Raw genomic sequence first — 18690 nt, 5'->3', positions numbered from 1 at the left:
TATTATTTATTATTTATTATTTATTATTTATTATTTATTATTTATTATTTATTATTTATTATTTATTATTTATTATTTATTATTTATTATTTATTATTTATTATTTATTATTTATTATTTATTATTTATTATTTATTATTTATTATTTACTAGTCCCTCCATTCCTAAATGTTCTTCCCGTTTCTATTTTTGGACAAGAATTTTTACCATAAATTTTCCCACCATCCCTTATTTAATTCATTCACATTTCCCTATTCACCCACCCAACCCCGCTTTTATAATTTTTTATTACTTTACTAAAATATCTTCTCTTTCTCCTTCATTTCTTTATTACTTTCCTTTACTATTTTATTACTTTCTCTTACATTCAATTACTACTCTCACACCCAATCAATACAAGATTCCATTTTCTTAATTCCCACACTATTTCCCAATCGGGAAGAACAAAAAGGAACAAGGGGGTATTTATTATTTATTATTTATTATTTATTATTTATTATTTATTATTTATTATTTATTATTTATTATTTATTATTTATTATTTATTATTTATTATTTATTATTTATTATTTATTATTTATTATTTATTATTTATTATTTATTATTTATTATTTATTATTTATTATTTATTATTTATTACTACCTCCGTTCCTAAAAGTTCTTTACGCTTTCCGTTTTAGTCCGTTCCTGAAAGTTCTTTACACTTCTACTTTATTCCATTTTTACTCTTATTTGGCCCACCATAACTTACCCACTCACAATACTTTAATATTAGTTTTCACCCACTCACATTGTTGGACAATTTATAGCCACTCATTTTCCATTTGTTACCCCACCATCACATGTTCACCAAAATTCCTTAATTACCGTGCAAATAGTAACCCTAAAGATCATTTAGGAACGGAGGTAGTATTTATTATTTATTATTTATTATTTATTATTTATTATTTATTATTTATTATTTATTATTTATTATTTATTATTTATTATTTATTATTTATTATTTATTATTTATTATTTATTATTTATTATTTATTATTTATTATTTATTATTTATTATTTATTATTTATTATTTATTATTTATTATTAAATATTAAATATTAAATATTAAATATTAAATATTAAATACTAAATATTAAATATTTGTTACTCCCTCCGTATTTATTTAAGAGATACACTTGCCTTTTCCGGCCGTATTTAATTAAGAGATACACTTGCCATATTTAGTAACTTATCAACCCCACCATCCAATTAAATTATACATTGCATATGACCCACCATCCTATTAAACAAATAATTTTTGAAACTCATCCCACCTCCCACTCCCCAAAATGACATGGTCCCCACTTATTTACTTATTCAAATATCTACCCAACCCCACTTGCTTCATTATTTTATTTCATTCAATTCTTATTCTTAATACCCGTGCCCGACCAAGTGTATCTCTTAAATAAATATGGAGGGAGTATTTGTTATTTATTATTTGTTATTTGTTATTTATTATTTATTATTTATTATTCATCGTCTCTAATTCCATCATTCATCATTCCACCATTCACCATTTCATCATCCATAATTTAACGCTAATCAATTTCATCATCCATCATGTCATCATCATCATTTCATCATCATCATCATTATTTCATCACTCATAATTCATAATTCATCATTCATCATTCACTATTAAAGATGGAGATCTTGTCAAGCGCATCATCCATCGTTTATCATATCATCATTCATCGTTCCCTCATCCATCATTGCTACTGTTTTAGGGAACAAGTTGTAAATAAACCTTATCTACTAAAGAAGATGAGAAAATCATAGCTGAGAGAATTAGGGGCTAAAAAAATTTGATGTTGGCGGCGTAATTGTAGACTCGGTACCTATGGCTTAGCGACTTAAAGTAATTTACTGCAGGTATATGTATTTCCAGTTCCTGCAAGTTGCTTCAGTTTTATGTTGACGCCATACCCATGGATTTTTGTTGGCATTTGGTCTATTCCAAGATGTGCTTTATAGGCTTGTTTGCTTCACATGCATGCTTGACGTATATATCTTGTTGTCCTCACTTTGCTTGGTTGCGCTATTACCTTCATGTTATTGACAGTTCAGAGGTTTCTTGTTGAATAGGAGGGATGTTGGACGTTGGTTGGATTTACTCTTTTAAGCCATTGATTCATGGTATTGTTAATTTTATTTATCATGCTTAGTTTGGTTGAGCTCTCTGCTGCAGTAATTTTTTTTTCTAGATGCTGGTGTAAGTTTAGTTGTGGCAGACAATGGAGATTGAGAAACTGTTTTTTAGAATTAAGGGGGTAGCTTATATATTTTTCGTTATTCAATGCATGTTTCTTGTATGGTTTTGATCTCATACAGTGTGTGATAGATAGTTTAACTTATTCTCTTGGGTTGGAATGTTGGATTATGCATGAGGTCATAAACATGCTTCAGGTGAATCAGGTCCATGTTTGGTCAAAACTAGTCTTGTCATGTTTTTTATATTTGATTTGATAATGTCTTTTATTGTTAACAATTTATTTTTTATTCTTGGATTTACTCCTTGCATTGTAGATGTATGAGCATTTTTCCACTAGAGGAGTAGGGGTGCTATATTCTTTTTTTGTTGCATCTATGTATGTACGAAGTACTAGTTTTGGACACTGATACAGTCTGTGCTTTCTCTCATGGGCCTTACTGGTATGGTTGCAGGTTTTTCTAGTCACCAGTGAGTATGAGGTGTCTTCTTTCTGGGAAGTATATATATTGTAGTTGTTGCTTGAGCTTGTTCTGGTGATTTGTGAATATTCAGGGAGATGCCATAGCTTCAATTTTGTCGTTTCTGCCAGGACTAGGATGGGGACATATATGCTGAAGCATGAAGAGTTTCTCTTCCTTTCTTGTCTTTAAAAGTGTGCATACTGTGTTCGTAAACATACATACCTTTCGTTGCCCATTTTTTAAGTATCCCATTGGCACGCTTCAGCTTCATGGTTTCTTGTTATGGTTTCAGGGACTATGGTTCTAGGTTTTAGGCTTCTAGTATAGTAGTATATCTTTGTTTTGATTAGTGAGTAGAATATTTGTAGTTTATATTAATGTGATGTCCTTTCTTTGGTTGTTTGCCATTACAATGAATTTGTAGGCATGAAAGTGAAGGGTGGTCTGTTGCTGATTTGAAATGTATCTTTTGTGAGATAACCTTAGAGTTGGTTACGTTCTTTTTATCGTCTGTTCCCTTGGTGGCGTTGGATAAGTTACTTGTTTCTAGTTTTTTGTGAACATGAATATAGAGCTTGCTTACTCGTAGTTCATTGGAAGTTTTCCTTTTGTCTCAAGTTAACCATGCATATTGCATATTCCGTTGTATGCATGTGATTGCAGCTTTGATATAGGATCTGCCAACTTCAGCAAAATTTAAACATCTATTATGTTCCTTGTTTCTTCTTTGTTGGGATTTGTACTGCAGAAATTATTTCATAGACATTTTTTTGTAAAAAAAAGTTTTTAACTCCGCCTGTGAGTGTCACTTTGTGGCATTTGCTGCCGGTCTCAAGCCCGGGTAAAGGAGGAGAGTTGTAGTAGGTCTGTCGCGACCAGTGTAAAAACTTCCCACTTCCTATGGACATAGACCTTGGTTTTGTTATTGGCATTGGACTTGTTTGGCTTGAGTGCTGCAGGAAGGTATAAATGCAACACCTTTTTTTTGTTTGATTTTTAATTATGATAATGATCCTTATAGTTTAGCTTTGTAATGACAGCACAAGAGTTTCGAATGAGCTTGGAGCAGGAAGAACGAATGAAGCGAAGCATGCAATGGGAGTTACATTGAAGCTGTCAGTACTTCTAGCATGGGTTGTTATTGTGGGTCTAAGCTTAGGACATAACATTTGGGCAGGCTTCTTCAGTGGAAGTAGCACTATAATCGAAGCTTATGCATCCATCACTCCTCTAGTTTGCCTTTCAATATTCTTTGACTCAATTCAAGGCATATTATCAGTTCCTACATTATCCCAAATTTAATTCTTTTCACAGTTTATGTTTCATTATGTCAGTAGTTAATAATCAATTATGATGTTGTTTGTGGCCGCGAAACAGGCGTATGCAGGGGATGTGGTTGGCAGCAGTTTGCTATGTACATAAATTTGGGAACATTCTATCTCATCGGCATGCCCATTGCATGCTTACTCAGTTACTCGCCTTTCAGTTTCATTTGGATGTCATGGTAATCCTCATGCTTACTCGCCTTTCAGTTTCATTTGGATGTCAAGGTAATCCTCTTAATTACTCCATGTTTCCACATTTCATCCCTTTCATGTCTATATAAAATTTCATTTTGTGTTTCTAATCCTTTTCTTTGTTTGATTACCTTATCTTATTCTGATGTTGCTACTTCCTACTCTTTTAGAGTACTCACTTAGCGCGCAACCTGTTTTGTGTTCATGCTTTCATCTTAGGGTTTGATGGATTGGAATTTTCTTTGTTTCCGGTTGAGGAGTGGAATGTCTGACGTAAGAATTTCATCATTGCAGTGTACTTCTCTTTCATCAATGTGTTGTGCCGTGTGGTAGATGATTGAGAGGTTTGCCTTGTTTTAACACTTTTTTCGCGAGGTACTTGTATGTTTGTGAATATCGACTTGCATTATGTTTTTGGTATGTTAGACCAAACACTGACCTAAGGTTTGATTCTGTTGTTACAGCTTAGCTTGACTTTCTTCTTCATGTTTCTCTTGATTTTTCTCTGTGTCTGTTTGTCGTATGCTGTCACAAGAAAGTTGCCTTAGGTAATATTTGTCTTTTTTCCTTAACGAATTCATTTCTCTGACTAGGGCTTTTACTTGGTTATTTTCTCCTACACCTTGGACTTTCTTTCTTTCATACTATCGTCTTCATGGAAATCAATTATTTTTATTTGCTTGTTCCTCTGTTTATTTAGCATTATTGCAGATTTGCAGTAAATGTATAGCCGTATAGGGTTAGTTCACATAACAAATGATGATTTAACCTAAAATTTGTCCTATTTCTGATGGTTTGGACCAGGCTTTAATTGGTCGCAAATGATTTTTTTTGTTAGCTTTGCCATTGAAATTGTTAATTCGAGTAAATTTAAAGCTTTTTCCATTAATTGGACTAGGGTTTTATTGAATTTGAGAGTACGTCGTACTTGTATCAGTGTTGTTTGTTAATGTGCTAGTGACTTGTTTGATTTGTTTGTCTATTGAAGTTGACATTTCTGGTTCATGTTGATATAGTTGTTTGTCTATTAAAGATGTCCTTTTTTTCTTGCAATCTGCAGTTCTTCTATAATAGTTTGATGCTTAGTAACTTAGCATTGAGAGATTAATTGCATACATGAGATTATTTAATGCACCTCCCTTGTTGATCCTTGTAAACCCCTGCTATGCTAGAAGGCACATTAGTGTATAAAGGAAGCATCAACGTCGTTGTGGATCCAAATAGGCCCGTATTTGATTTCTTATTCAGGGAAGGGGCTGCATTGTTAGGGGTTGAGATGTGTGGCATTCTCAAGAAAAGTTACGCTACAATTCCCACCGGAATAGCGAGTCTTATGGGACATAGCCATTCCACAATAGGTTGTTCGGATCCTTAGTGGCGGCTTTGTAGGACAAGGATAACAAGGAGCGCTTTCCACAAAAAATGGTGAATAGGAATTGTGATGGGGTATTTGGGTTTGGGTCTGGGACTGGGAGATGCATATTCTGTCCAGGAAATCAAGGAAGAAGATAGAGTTGCCGATGTTGTTCAAGCCTTTCCAGGGATTATGTCTTTCTTGCTTGTTCTTGATGATTACCCTTGAATAGCGGAATACATCAAGTTGTTGTTGCACCCTGAAAATAATGTAAATTTAAGCTAATTAATTTAATTACTATGATTACAAAAGTCGGTAACAAAGTACTTCATTGACCTTAATTGTTCATCCAATATTTTAGTAGTAACCTTTTCTTGCGAAATTACTGCTTATGTGCACTTTTTTAAGTAGGTATATATTGTTGGGAGTATTTTTTTGAATTCATGTGTTACCTCCGTTTTCTAATAACGTTACAAGTTTCATTTTGGTCTGTTTCTAAAAGAGGTTAACAAGTACGATTGATTCAATTTTTTGATGGTACCTGTGTTTTCAAAAGTCTCTGCACCGTGCGTGCGTGCATACCTCCCCCAATTAACCACCTTGTGTTCTTGCATTTAAAATTTATGAAAAATATCATTCTAAAACCAAACTAGTAATAAATAATAAATTTTTAAGTTAATCTCCGTTTGTCCTAGGATAATACTAACCCCCAACCCCCACATATTGCTTGTAGAATGATAAAGTAATTTACCTTTCGAAGTCCCTTATCTAGCTAAGTAAGAAATGAATCCATTCTCAAATCTCAATGAACATGACTGTTGAGAGTTGATACTTTGTGAATGGGCTGGAGTAGAAACCTGTTCACTGGCCCAACAGGTGTGGGAAAAACAGGACTAGCCAATCCTATAGCTATCTACTTCAGTACTTTGGATCAATGGAGTACGTACTAAAAATATACGGTTTTTTCATGAAATGCCCCTGAGGTTTGCAATAATGCACCAAATACACCTGCGCGTTTCAAAATTCATAAAATACCCCTAAAGTTCCGTACTGTTCATTAAATGCTCCTGGATTTAACGGACGTTAGCTTGCCGTTAGTGACGTTTTACCAATTTGCCCTTAATTGTTGTTTGGCGCGATTTAGGTAACAATTGTGACTGAAATTCCAAAAAAAAAAAAAAACTTCTCAACTTCTCTTCTTTCTCTCTCCTTTCCCCTGTTCTTCAACCCTCATCAATTCTACTGTAACTGACAAAATTCTGGGTAGATCTTCAAGAATTTAGTGAAATTTGTTGCGTTCTCTTTTGGCGAGTTCGTGGGTGTTCGTTTGGTGAATTCACGACAAAAAGGGGGCAACTTGGAGGCGATTTAGAGCTTCGGGTGCAGTGGACGAACAAGGGCCCTTTTCCTAGTTGGATTATCTACTTCAAGGTAATAATCCCTTCTTCGCTGATTTATTTTGCTTGTAAAGTACAATTTTTTTCGCGAAATTGATTAGGGTTAGGGTTTTGCGAAATTGTCAGTGATTTTTTGAAATTGTCAGTTGAGATTAATTGATTGGTTAAGTTAGTTATTCCTTGGATTTGTTGTGAATAATTGTTTGGTTAGTTGTAAGTTGTGATTGTGACCTGTTGAATTTCATTGTGATCATGATTGTGGTTGTTTATTGATGAATTGTTGTTGGTTGAATCGAAATTCATGTTTTTTTTTCTTAAATTTTCCCTTTAGGATGACTGCAATGTGGTTGTTATTGCATCATGGATCACATAGCTTTGATGTGAGAGTTACAGACATGGAAAAGTATCGTCTTTTGAGGTTGTTTTTGGATATTTTTGAGGAATCTGTTAGGCAGGATGTGTTTTTACCTAGTACATTTGCCCTGTTTATTGAGTCTCCCTGTGGTAGAGTTGAGTTGGTAGATGATAAGACAATGAAGCTAATGTGGGGATGGAATTGGGGTAAGGACACTGCTGAAATATGGGTTGAGGGTACAGACAAACCAGGAGTGGTGTTTAGAAATGTTGTTGCCACAATTGAGCATCATAGGAAGGAGAGTGAGAGAAAGCTCAAAGAGAGACAAGATGAACTTCTTAGGGCTCAAAGAAAGGAGGAAGAGGAAATGAGGAAAAAACAGGAGAGAGAGGACATTTTAAGGGAACTTCAAGAACAAATGGAGTACACAGTAGCTGTGGAGGTGCCTGTGGTTGATTGTGAGGACTTAAGCACTGAGTATGTGAGGATTATAAGCAAGGATGGTGCTGATGAGGTGTTTCCAGGAGCCTCTCAACCACAACCCACACAAGAATCTTCACCCTCCAAAAAACCTACTTCTCCTAAACCAAAACAAAAGGCCAAAGTCAAGCCAACTACTCCAAAAGCTCCTAAGGTTCCTAAAGCCAAGAAACTGACCCCTAAGAGGAGACCCACCCCAACTCAAAAACAGGCCACACCAAAGGCAAAAAAACCCACCCCAACAACAAAAAAGCCCACCTCAACACCACAGCAACCCACCCCAACTCCAGAACAATCAATCCCACCAGCACAGCAACCCACCCCAACAACACAGCAGCCCATCCCACCACCACAGCAACCCAACCCATCACCACAAACACACCCCACCCATTCCCCACCACCACAGAACACCCAAAATGATCAACCACCCCATTCCCCACCACCACAGAACACCCAAAATGATCAGCCACCCCATTCAACACCAACACAGAATCAGTCTGAAGCCGTTAAAAGGAAGGGGGGCAGAACTAGACCTACAGGGTTCAGGGTGAACAAAGTGACTGCCAAGAAAGCTGGAACTTGGGTATCCAAAGGGAAGGGCATAGGTAGGAAGGGTACAGGGAGGTCAAAGAGTGCAAGGGTGTTCACTGATGTTGAGGATATAGGTTCAAAAGAGGAGAGTGAGGATTCAGATTGGGAGGAATCTGAACCAGACTCTGAACTAGAGGAGGATAAACTTGATGATTGGGTTGACTCTGATGTGGAGGCTGAGGTGATAACAGATGATGTGCCTGACTTATTGTTTGAGGAATGTTTGGATGGTTCTAGTAAGATGGATAAGGCCTACAAGAATGGAAAGATATGGACTCATCAACCATATGGGTCCATCAAATTAGAACCTTGGTTGATCTTTCCAGACAAGTCCACTTTCCTAGATGTTTTGAGGAGTTTTTGCATACAAGAGGGGTTTGGACTTAGTGTTGAGAGGGCTGACAGTAAGAGGTACACTGCAGTGAAACTTGTGACTGGAGGATACATGCAAGTAAGATGTTTGACAGTGTCAGTTGGGCTATTAAGGGGATCAGTGGGTGCCACAAAACTTGTGGGAGATTGGAGGAGAACCCTGTGGTGACCTCTGAGTGGCTATGTAAGAACATGATGAGTCTAATTGAGGCCAACACTGAAATTCCTGTTGAGACATTGAGAAGGTATGCACAGGAGACATTTCAATTGAGGGTTAAAAAGAGATTGTTGTACAAAGTAAGGAGTATGGCAGTAGAGAAGATACATGGTGGTTGGGCTGAGGCTTATGAGTTGCTTCCTAGGTATGCTGAGATGATTAAACAGACAAACCCAGGAAGTTATGCACTGATTTCATGGGGTGCTACAAGTGGGGATCTGAACCCCAAGTTCAGAGCTTGTTTCTTCTCCTTTGCTGCTCAAGTCAAGGGGTTTTTGAGGGGGTGCAGGCCTATAATTGGAATAGATGGGGCTCATCTAAGTGGGTTTTACAAGGGAATCCTAATCACAGCTGTTGGCATTGATGGGAACAATGAAATATTTGTTCTGGCTTATGGGATAGTGGACACTGAGAGCTGTGATAGTTGGACACATTTCATGAGATGCTTGAGGCAGATGTTTGAGCAAGAGGGTTGCAACAAAGATGATTGGACCTTCATCAGTGACAGGATGAAGGTATATGTTTATTTTGCTCCTTTTTTGTTTCAATTTTATAATATTGCAACAGATATGATTGGCCTAAAATGAACATATCCTGTGTAGGGAGTTGACTTGGCAGTGAGAGATACTTTTCCTAGAGCTACTAGGAGAGTTTGCTGCCAACACTTGTACATGAATTGCAAAAACAATGGATTTAGTGGATCTGCTTTCTTCAAACTGTTTTGGATAGCTGCAAATGCACACAATGAGTATGTGTATGGTAAAGCATTAGAGAAGATCACTGCTCATGATCCAAATGCTGCTGCATACTTGGACACATGCCAGGAGCAGTGGTCCAGGCATATGTTTGACCCTGCTGTTTGTTGTGATCACAACACAACAAACTTTGTGGAGTCATTCAATGCATGCACAAAACCATACAGAGACATGCCTGTATTCTCATTGTTGGAAGGTATAGCTCACCACTTCATGTTTTGTTCCTTTATTTTGTGATGTTTGTGATGTTTTGTGTATAATGTTGTATGTTGTTGTGTTGTTGTACAGCAATCAGAAAGTGGTGTATGGAGAGGGTTGGGGCAAGATTTGACATGGCAATTGATATGGAGGATGGTCAGTTGACTGAGTATGCCAAGAAAGAGGTGGATGAAAGAACAGGAGAGTCTAGGTTCTGCTATGCTACAGCCTGTGGTGGGGGGAAATTTGAGGTCAGAGATGCACATGTGAACTTCCCCATCAGGTTATCAACTAGAAGCTGTGGGTGTGGGAAGTGGCAAATTTCTGGAATCCCCTGCAAGCATGCACTCAGGGTGATTTATGACCAAAGGCTGAACCCCATTGATTTTGTCTCCCCATTCTTCAAGTCTGCTGCATACAAGCTTACATATGCAGACCACATTCACCCCATGTCAGACCCAACACAGTGGCCTAACTTTTCTCTCCCTACCATTCAGCCTCCAGTCATCAAAAGACAAGTTGGCAGACCTGCTAAGAAGAGAAAGAGAGGACCAAATGAACCCAGGAAGGGGAAGAGGAACAGCAATGTGAAATGTGGAAAGTGCAGGGAGTTTGGTCATAACTCAAGGACATGTAAGAATGGAGGACCAAGCACTGGACCAAGCACTTCAGCAGCAGCAGGAGCAAGTACATCACAAGGGGGTCCAAGGGGGAGGAAAAGAGCAAACACAGCAACTTAACCATGCACAAAGTTAAAAGTTAGTCAGTTTTTGGTGAATTGTAGGTGCACAAAGTTAAAATAGCTTAGGCAATTTACAGTTAGTATCACTTTTTGGAAAGAACACAATTGCTTAGACAAGATGTTTTTGTGCAGTTTCAGTGGCATTTGTCCACTTAGAAATCAGTTTTTGTAAAGCTCATATGCTTAAACAAGTGATGTTATTGCTTGAAATTTGTTACAACTCTACTTCATTGCTATCCAAATTAGAAATGCAAACATTATTACACCAATTTTTATTGCAAACTTGAATTGTTGTTTCTGTTGTTTCAGTTTCTTCTTCAATAGCTTCAACTCTTCATGCATTCCCCTGCTTCCTTCTTGCATTCCCTTGTTTTCTTCTTGCATTCCCCTGTTTTCATCAGCTCTGTTTCCCTTGCTTTGAGCTTCATCAAATGTCTGCTCAACAAAACCTTTGCACCACTTGAAATTATCACAAGGATCACACTTGTAGTAAAGCTTTTGCGGATTTTTAGCCGTTTCCGAGCTCCTAATTGCAAATCTTCTCCCACAATTGCAGTTTTTATTTGGAACTCTTAGGTATGACAAACTTGGGATGGAAGAGGATCCGGTTTTTGAATTAGAACTCATGGCTATTTAGGAAATAGAGGGCTAAACATGGAGCAAGTCAAGTGAACAACATCCTTACTTATAGGCAGCATGAACATAACGGCTATATTGAATTAAAACTAGCCGTTGGATTCAAATTATGAAGTTTGGGTATTTGGTGCAAAGAAACTTTACAAATAGGTGTATACTATGCAAAACCTTTATATTTAGGTGCATTTTATGAATTTTAAACATGACTTAACGGATGACTAACGGAAAGTCATAATAGGGGTATTTGGTGAACAGTTTTGAGTAAATAGGGGTATTTTATGAATTTTGAAACGCGCAGGTGTATTTGGTGCATTATTGCAAACCTCAGGGGCATTTCATGAAAAAACCGAAAAATATATACTCCCTCCGTCCCGGAATACTCGACCCGGTTTGACCGTCACAGAGTTTAAGGGACTTGAATTGACTTATTTATTTTAATAGGTAGTAGTTGATAGTGGGGTATTATTTTAATGTAGTTAGTAGAGGTGGGTTAAGAGGTGGGGATGGGGGAGAGTAGGGATTGAATTTTTAATTATTTTTTGTATGGAGTAGGGGGTAGGTGGGTTAATAGAGGTGGAGTGAGAAATAATATAATATTGTTAGAATATTTCCATTTTTAGAAACAGGTCAAGTATTAAGGGACGACCCGATAAGAAAAACAGGTCAAGTATTCCGGGACGGAGGGAGTACTTCCTCTTTCTTTTTGAATTGACACAATTTAATTTTTGATTCTATTCGTATATTTATTTGAGTATCAGTTGGGATTTATACTTCAGTACATCCTCTGTTGTATACTTGTATCACTTAGGCCGACATATTGTCCAATGCATCAATTGACCATTAAATATCTCCAATTTTGTATTTGTAAAATTATAAAAGGTTGGGATATGAAAATAAGTGGTGTGACTACAATAACAACAACAACTACTAAGTCTTAGTCTCAAAATATTTTGAGGTCAGTTAACATGCATCGTAGGAGATCGTCATTGTCATCAATCAAACCAGAAAGGAGGAGGAAGTTAAAAAATAAATAAGGAAGAGGAAGATAGTAGAAAGTAAGATAAGAGGAAAATGTATATATATATATTACAGAAATAGTATTATAATTTATAAGGGATAATAAAAATAAGTTAAGTTTCAAATAAATAAATAAGTACGTTTCGAAAAAAAATTAAAGTCAAACTTCGTATATGAACTAGTACAGTACCCGTGCGATGTACGGTTTATAATCTAAATATAAATTTGTATGAAATCTGGTAGATAATTATCATCAAAATAGAGTTTATAGATATTCTGCAAATAAAAAATTATTGATGATGGATAATTTTGTTATTGCTCATTCGGTATCTTATTTATTAAAACAATTTAAACAATAAGGGTAAATAGATTAAATTATTTTTCATTCTCATTCACCCTTGTGTTAAGCATAAAATTATCTCACCCGCCCTTCACTTCGATAATAACACCCTTAAAACTCGCCCAATTGCCCAGTCAACCTCATGACCCAAACTTAACACCTATCTAGACCATTTACTTTATTGAGTTAGATATGACTTTGAGGCGGAGCAAGGTCTGCACACCCGCACCCGCTTACAATTCTCATCTTTATCACCTCCATCTACGACGGGAACAATACACACCCCCAACCCCCATCTCGAGGGGTACAAAATAAAATTCACCCCCTCTTCACCACCTCCCTTCCCCTGTATCCACACCCACCCCTAGACTCGGACCTTTTTTATGTAAGGGAGTTTTGAATTTTAAAACTCTATTATATACCACCTTTGAAAATACATTTTTCTTATTAGAGTTATTGAGTAAATAAAAATAACATTATTATATGTAAGTTAATAGTCCTTTTTATTATATATTCATAATCAATCAGATGAATGATTAGCGACTCGGGAGGGTCCAATCTAAAATCCGTCATCGCTCCTTCACCCACGACGAATACATTTTTTAATCCCATCACCCAATAAATTTTCCTTCATTGCCGCCTACTTGGGGCAAATGCATAAGGAGATCTCCCCAAAAATCCGCCCCGCTGACAAGCTGACACTATATTCGATAAATAATTCAATTTCCTTTCAACTAAAATTTAAATATATAGACATAAGTTTATTACGAAGTATCAAATTGATTGTATTAGCTATAATATTGAAAAAAATATTTAAAAGTGACATACATAGTTAGGATTGGGGTGAGTGTTCTCAAATCCGATCAATTCAAACTCGCCCAATCACCAAGGTGGGTACATGTTATCCTTATACCAATCCACCAAAAATCACTTTTTGTTAGTCAACATTAGTTAATCATCTACTTTTAACTTTGTCGTCATCTAAAATTCAAATTTCGCCCCATCATCAAGTGTGATTCAACATTTACATATATGAATTTTATTTAGCACGAAATTTTAAAGTGATATTGCAATCATTTATATTAATATATAAAGTATTTCGTTATTGTAAACATATTAATAAGGAAACTTAATCATCTAGATCAAGTGACTTTGGACATAGTTGATTACGAAATACTTCCTCAAACTTTTAATACTCGTAACGTTTAATTTGTAATTATACTATTCACATATTATACTTTGACCATTGTTGGTCATTTTATATGTACTATAAAACATAGTCATGTGGGATCTTGTTAGATTCGTCTTAATGTGTATTTTTAAAATAATTAACTTTAATATTTTTTTCTTATAAAGAATTAAAGATAATAATGATCAAAGTTGTGCATTGGCATGCGTGAAAGTGACAAACGTTGCGAGTAAACATGAACCGATGAAGTATGATTAACGAATGCTATTATGACAGACTCAAATCCTGTCTTTTAAGTCAAATATTCTACGGCATGCTATCTAATTACCAACACGATATATGTGATATGATGAAGTAGTCAATTCTAACGACCTCTTTCACGACGGGTTTGCGACGGAATCACGTCGTAATTGTTCAACAACTAGTAAAAAGATAATAAGAGATACATTTTGTTAGGAGTCTAAATAGATAAATAAATACTTAGTAAAAGATAATATGAGATAATTTTATTAGGAGTCAACTACCATGCTCTATATAATTACTACACAAAAAAAACAATCTCATTTACGAAAGCTATTATGACGGACCCAAATCCCGCATTTTAAGTGAAATATTCTATGACATGCTATCTAATTACCGACATGATATATGCGATGAGTAGTCCTGTCAAAAATCGACCCGATCCGAAAATACTGGGTCTTGAACAAGATTTTTTGAGCCGCAACCCGATTTTATCCAAACCCGAACAACCCGAAAAGTAATGGGTCAAAACCCGACCGAACCCGTTTTTGACCCGACCGATTGAAAATCATTGTATTTGATTTATAGTAATAAATGAGATTATGAGGAACTTTAAGTATAGTAAACACGTTATTTTTACTATTGTTGTGTGTAATATGATTTAAATTTGAATTATATGCCATTTTATGAATGAATTTGACTAAATATAAACTTTTGTAGGAAGATTTGTTAATTTGTGCCCGTATTTTGTATATTTATTACCCAAATTAATAAAAATATAATGCGCGTATTAAAATCTCTCAATCCGTTGGGTCGACCCGAACCCGAAAATTATGGGTCTTGAACTAGCATTTGTAATCCGAATCCGAAAGTGTCCGACCCGATTAAACCCGAACTCACAAATAAATTTTTACAATCCGACCCGACCGATCCGTTTGATATGTCAAGCAATGAGGTAGTCAATTATAACGACTCATTTCACGTCGGGTTTACGACGATATCACGACGTAATTATTCTTTTACGACAGAAAATCTCGACGTTAATATAACAAATCACGCATTAGTATTTTCATATTCCGTACATTTTCCCGATCAAAACATTGAAACTTAAGGGCCTTTTAGGTTAAGAAAAATCAGCCAATGGGAGGTGATATTACTTTCTGCAACTCCTTCATCAATTTTTGTCTTTATCTTTTAGACACGTTTCGGCAGCCAACCATGCGTGGCCCAACCCAAAGAAAATATTGACACTGATGTGAAAGGGACTTTCCCGCTTAAGTTGACCGTTTTACTTCCACTGTCACTTTTTTTCACAATTTTTTTGTTTTTCACAAAATTTTTATTTTGTTGAAAAAGATATAATATTGGGTACTTTTATAATTAGTTGTTGGACCGTGTACGTTTTCAAAGATAGAATTTATCATCAGAACGAAATTAGCAAATAAGCAGAGCGATTAGGAAAAAGAATCCCAACAAAACGAGGTTAGCAAAAATTTCTGGTACAACTTCTGAAAATTCTTAGGGCCAACTTGTTTAATCTCGATCATGAATTCTCCAGCCACTAACATAGAAGATATGCCAATACAAAATATTGTATCCATCTCAGTGTTCACTATGTTGGATTGATCAAGACATGTCTTAAAGCTTGATAAAGAAATGTACAAAACATTGAATTAAATCAAACTACAAGACATAAATCAAGAGATGAAGATATACTGCACCCCTAAGACCATCTGCATCCTTGACTCTTGGTCAAGTGTAAACCAATTTCTCTCTCATCCTTCCCCTTCTTCCACCTCATTTTCCACTAACTTGACATACCTCTACTCTAACGGTCTAACCCCTACATTTTCTTCTACAATCTTGACACAAGGTTACTAATTTCTTTCATATATTTTTTACATATATCTCACCTCAAATCCTCTCGCGTATTATTTTCTTCTACTATTTTCGCGTATTATTTTCTTCTACAATCTTGACCCAAGGTTACTAATTTTATTTATTTATTTATTGTTTGATACGAAGTATTATTTTTGTTTAATTTTACAATTGCATGCAATTTTGTGGGAAGTCAAATAACAAAATAAACACCCAATTCAAATCACTAAGCTAAAAATATCAGCATATAATTTTTAACGCAGTTAATACACTACTTATTTCAACACCACAACAATTAATAAATATTTAAAATTTAATAATAGGAAAGCAAAGGCAAAATTATCATCTACATTTGTTGACCAAGGGGTCAAGAACCTGACCCAAGTCAAGTAAGACAATACTTGACATTGCCTATTTGTTAACATTGTGAAACTTAAAGTGAGTCAAGTATCACTTGACAGCTTTCTGCTGTCAAGGATGCTGATGCTCTAATGAAGGACATGCCAATAAGCTGATTGCCACTGCTCCTAATCATGAAATAGCCTGGATAATGCATTATAGCTAAAATATTTAGTTTAACAGCCGTCAGTCGGTCTACATTATCAGAATGTAAGATTTTTGTGTGTTTCACGTAACTTACATTTTCTCTTTTATCTTTTTGTTGTGTTATGCATTTGCTAGCAAATAACAATTAGGGATTTGGACTTCCTCGCATAATGATCGACATAAAGATATAGAATTGTGAGTTGATTTTCTTATAATAATGATGTGAGTGTACTAGTAGACTAGGGGACAATAAAGAAACACAAAGTATAAGAAAAGAAAGTGGGTAAGTAATTTAATTGAAGAAAAAGGAAAGTAGACCAATAGACAATTTGTTTAATATCAGATGGGAAAGTGAGAAATGCGAATTATTCTCTGTGTTACTAAATGTTCTTCCCAAATTCAAATGTTCTTCCCATTTCACTTTTGCACACTTGTCACTGCACAAGTTACATAGTTAATATCTCTAATTACATGTCATTAAAAATTATTAAATTGTCATATTGTTAAAGTACTCACTGTGACGAATCAAACAATACCCCACGTAACAATATTTTTTCTTATATATTACACATAATTCAATAGATTCTCTTCCATTACAAATAGAAAGAACAATAAGGAACAAATGAAGTACTCCATAATAAACAACAGAGGAGTCTATACCTTTGATGTAATGTTTTAATGTAGAATTTACCAAAGGAAAATGTATCTCCTACAAAATTAGGAGAATACTCCCTCCGTCCCGGAATACTCAGTTTGACCGGCACAGAGTTTAAGGGACTTGAATTGACTTATCTAATTTAATAGGTACTCCCTCCGTTTCTTTTTGATGTATCCATATGGAATCAAGTGTGGTTTTTAAGAAAATTGGAATCTTGGTTTGAATGGGTATAAGTGTAATGATTGGGTGTAAGAGAAATGATTGGGTGTAAGAGATTATAATAAATAAAGGAGTGAGAAAATAATAAAGAAATAAGGTAAGAGAGAGGAGAGATAATGATGGGTGATAAAGGAGGTGATAGAGTGGGTATATGGGGAAGGGAAAAGAATTAAATATTATGGGTGGGGAAAATTAGGTGGGAATATGAGTAGAATCTTTAGGTATTTTGGTAATTAGATAGAAATGTAAGGGTATTTTAGGATAAAATGTATGTCCAAAAATAGAATAGATTCTAAATGGATACAACAATATGAAACGCTTAAAATAGAAACGGATACAACAAAAAGAAACGGAGGGAGTAGTAGTTAATAGTGGGGTATTATTTTAATGTAGTTAGTGGGAGGTGGGTTAAGAGGTGGGTATGGGGGAGAGTAGGGGTTGAATTTTTAATTATTTTTTGTATGGAGTAGGGGGTAGGTGGGTTAATAGGGGTGGAGTGAGAAATAATATAATATTGTTAGAATATTTCCATTTTTAGAAACAGGTCAAGTATTAAGTGACGGCCCGATAAGGAAAACAGGTCAAGTATTCCGGGACGGAAGGAGTATTGTAATCCGTATGTCTAACTTCTAAATGAATACGGAGGGAGTATATATTTGGCTTCTTCAATCTTTTTTTGCATCCTTTTGTTTTGTTAGTAGGGTATCCAGAATAGCCCGGGAAATGATTTTGGCACTAAAAATTGATTTCAGTACATTGTTGTAAGAGCAAAACTTTTATGACGGACCCTTAATTAAGACCTGTGTACAAGAAGTATTGTAAAGCGGATGTAAAAGAATTTCAATACTATGTTAATTTGACCCGAGCCACCTCAAATGCTTAACCGTCATTTACTTTTTTGTGATAAAATTTTCTTTTTAATAGAAATTATCCTTTCAAAATCACTCGTAAGTCATAATGTATAAAGGTAAGCATGAAACCTTTTAAAATGTTTATCTATCAAAAACTTCTTCATAAATAAAAAATTAACTAAAATTTGTTAAAAGTTAAAAAAAATTACGTAAAAGTTATCCCGATATACAATAAATTTATTGTACGCGGAAAGCACGCAAGACCTGCAAATTTTTCATACACTTATTACACTGAGGTGGCCAAAATCAGTTTTCATATGATATCATGAGGTAAAGTGAAAAATTCAAAATAAGGTTTTTACTCTAAAAATGGAATTTTCATTTAAATAGTTTACTCTCAACTCTCAACTCTCAACTCT

At 35.2% G+C, this 18690-nt stretch overlaps 1 protein-coding gene and 1 long non-coding RNA gene across 2 annotated transcripts; both read left to right on the top strand.

The window, feature by feature from the left end:
• Positions 1-1176: 1176 nt before the first annotated feature.
• Positions 1177-6013, top strand: LOC110794796 (uncharacterized). Its single transcript, XR_002535135.2, has 3 exons — positions 1177-1918; positions 2711-3682; positions 3760-6013. It is a non-coding gene; the product is annotated as an uncharacterized lncRNA (long non-coding RNA).
• Positions 6014-8818: 2805 nt separating this feature from the next.
• On the top strand, positions 8819-10908 carry LOC130464288 (uncharacterized). Its single transcript, XM_056833768.1, has 3 exons — positions 8819-9517; positions 9605-9953; positions 10046-10908. Exons 1-3 carry the CDS (start codon positions 8870-8872, stop codon positions 10693-10695), a joined length of 1647 nt encoding a protein of 548 aa, XP_056689746.1. The 5' UTR covers positions 8819-8869; the 3' UTR covers positions 10696-10908.
• The last annotated feature ends 7782 nt before the right edge of the window (positions 10909-18690 follow it).

Source organism: Spinacia oleracea, chromosome 6 (assembly GCF_020520425.1).
Source record: "Spinacia oleracea cultivar Varoflay chromosome 6, BTI_SOV_V1, whole genome shotgun sequence".
Taxonomy (NCBI): domain Eukaryota; kingdom Viridiplantae; phylum Streptophyta; class Magnoliopsida; order Caryophyllales; family Amaranthaceae; genus Spinacia; species Spinacia oleracea.
The sequence above is the reverse complement of the archived record's forward strand: the minus strand, read 5'-3'. Positions and strand labels throughout refer to the sequence as shown.

Bases quoted from the DNA above. Each gene is read 5' to 3' on its own strand.
- LOC130464288 (XM_056833768.1), top strand. From the start codon at position 8,870: ATGTTTGACAGTGTCAGTTGGGCTATTAAGGGGATCAGTGGGTGCCAC. The intron at 9,518-9,604 runs GTATATGTTTAT...TATCCTGTGTAG, and splicing joins TCATCAGTGACAGGATGAAG to GGAGTTGACTTGGCAGTGAG. The intron at 9,954-10,045 runs GTATAGCTCACC...GTTGTTGTACAG, and splicing joins TGTATTCTCATTGTTGGAAG to CAATCAGAAAGTGGTGTATG.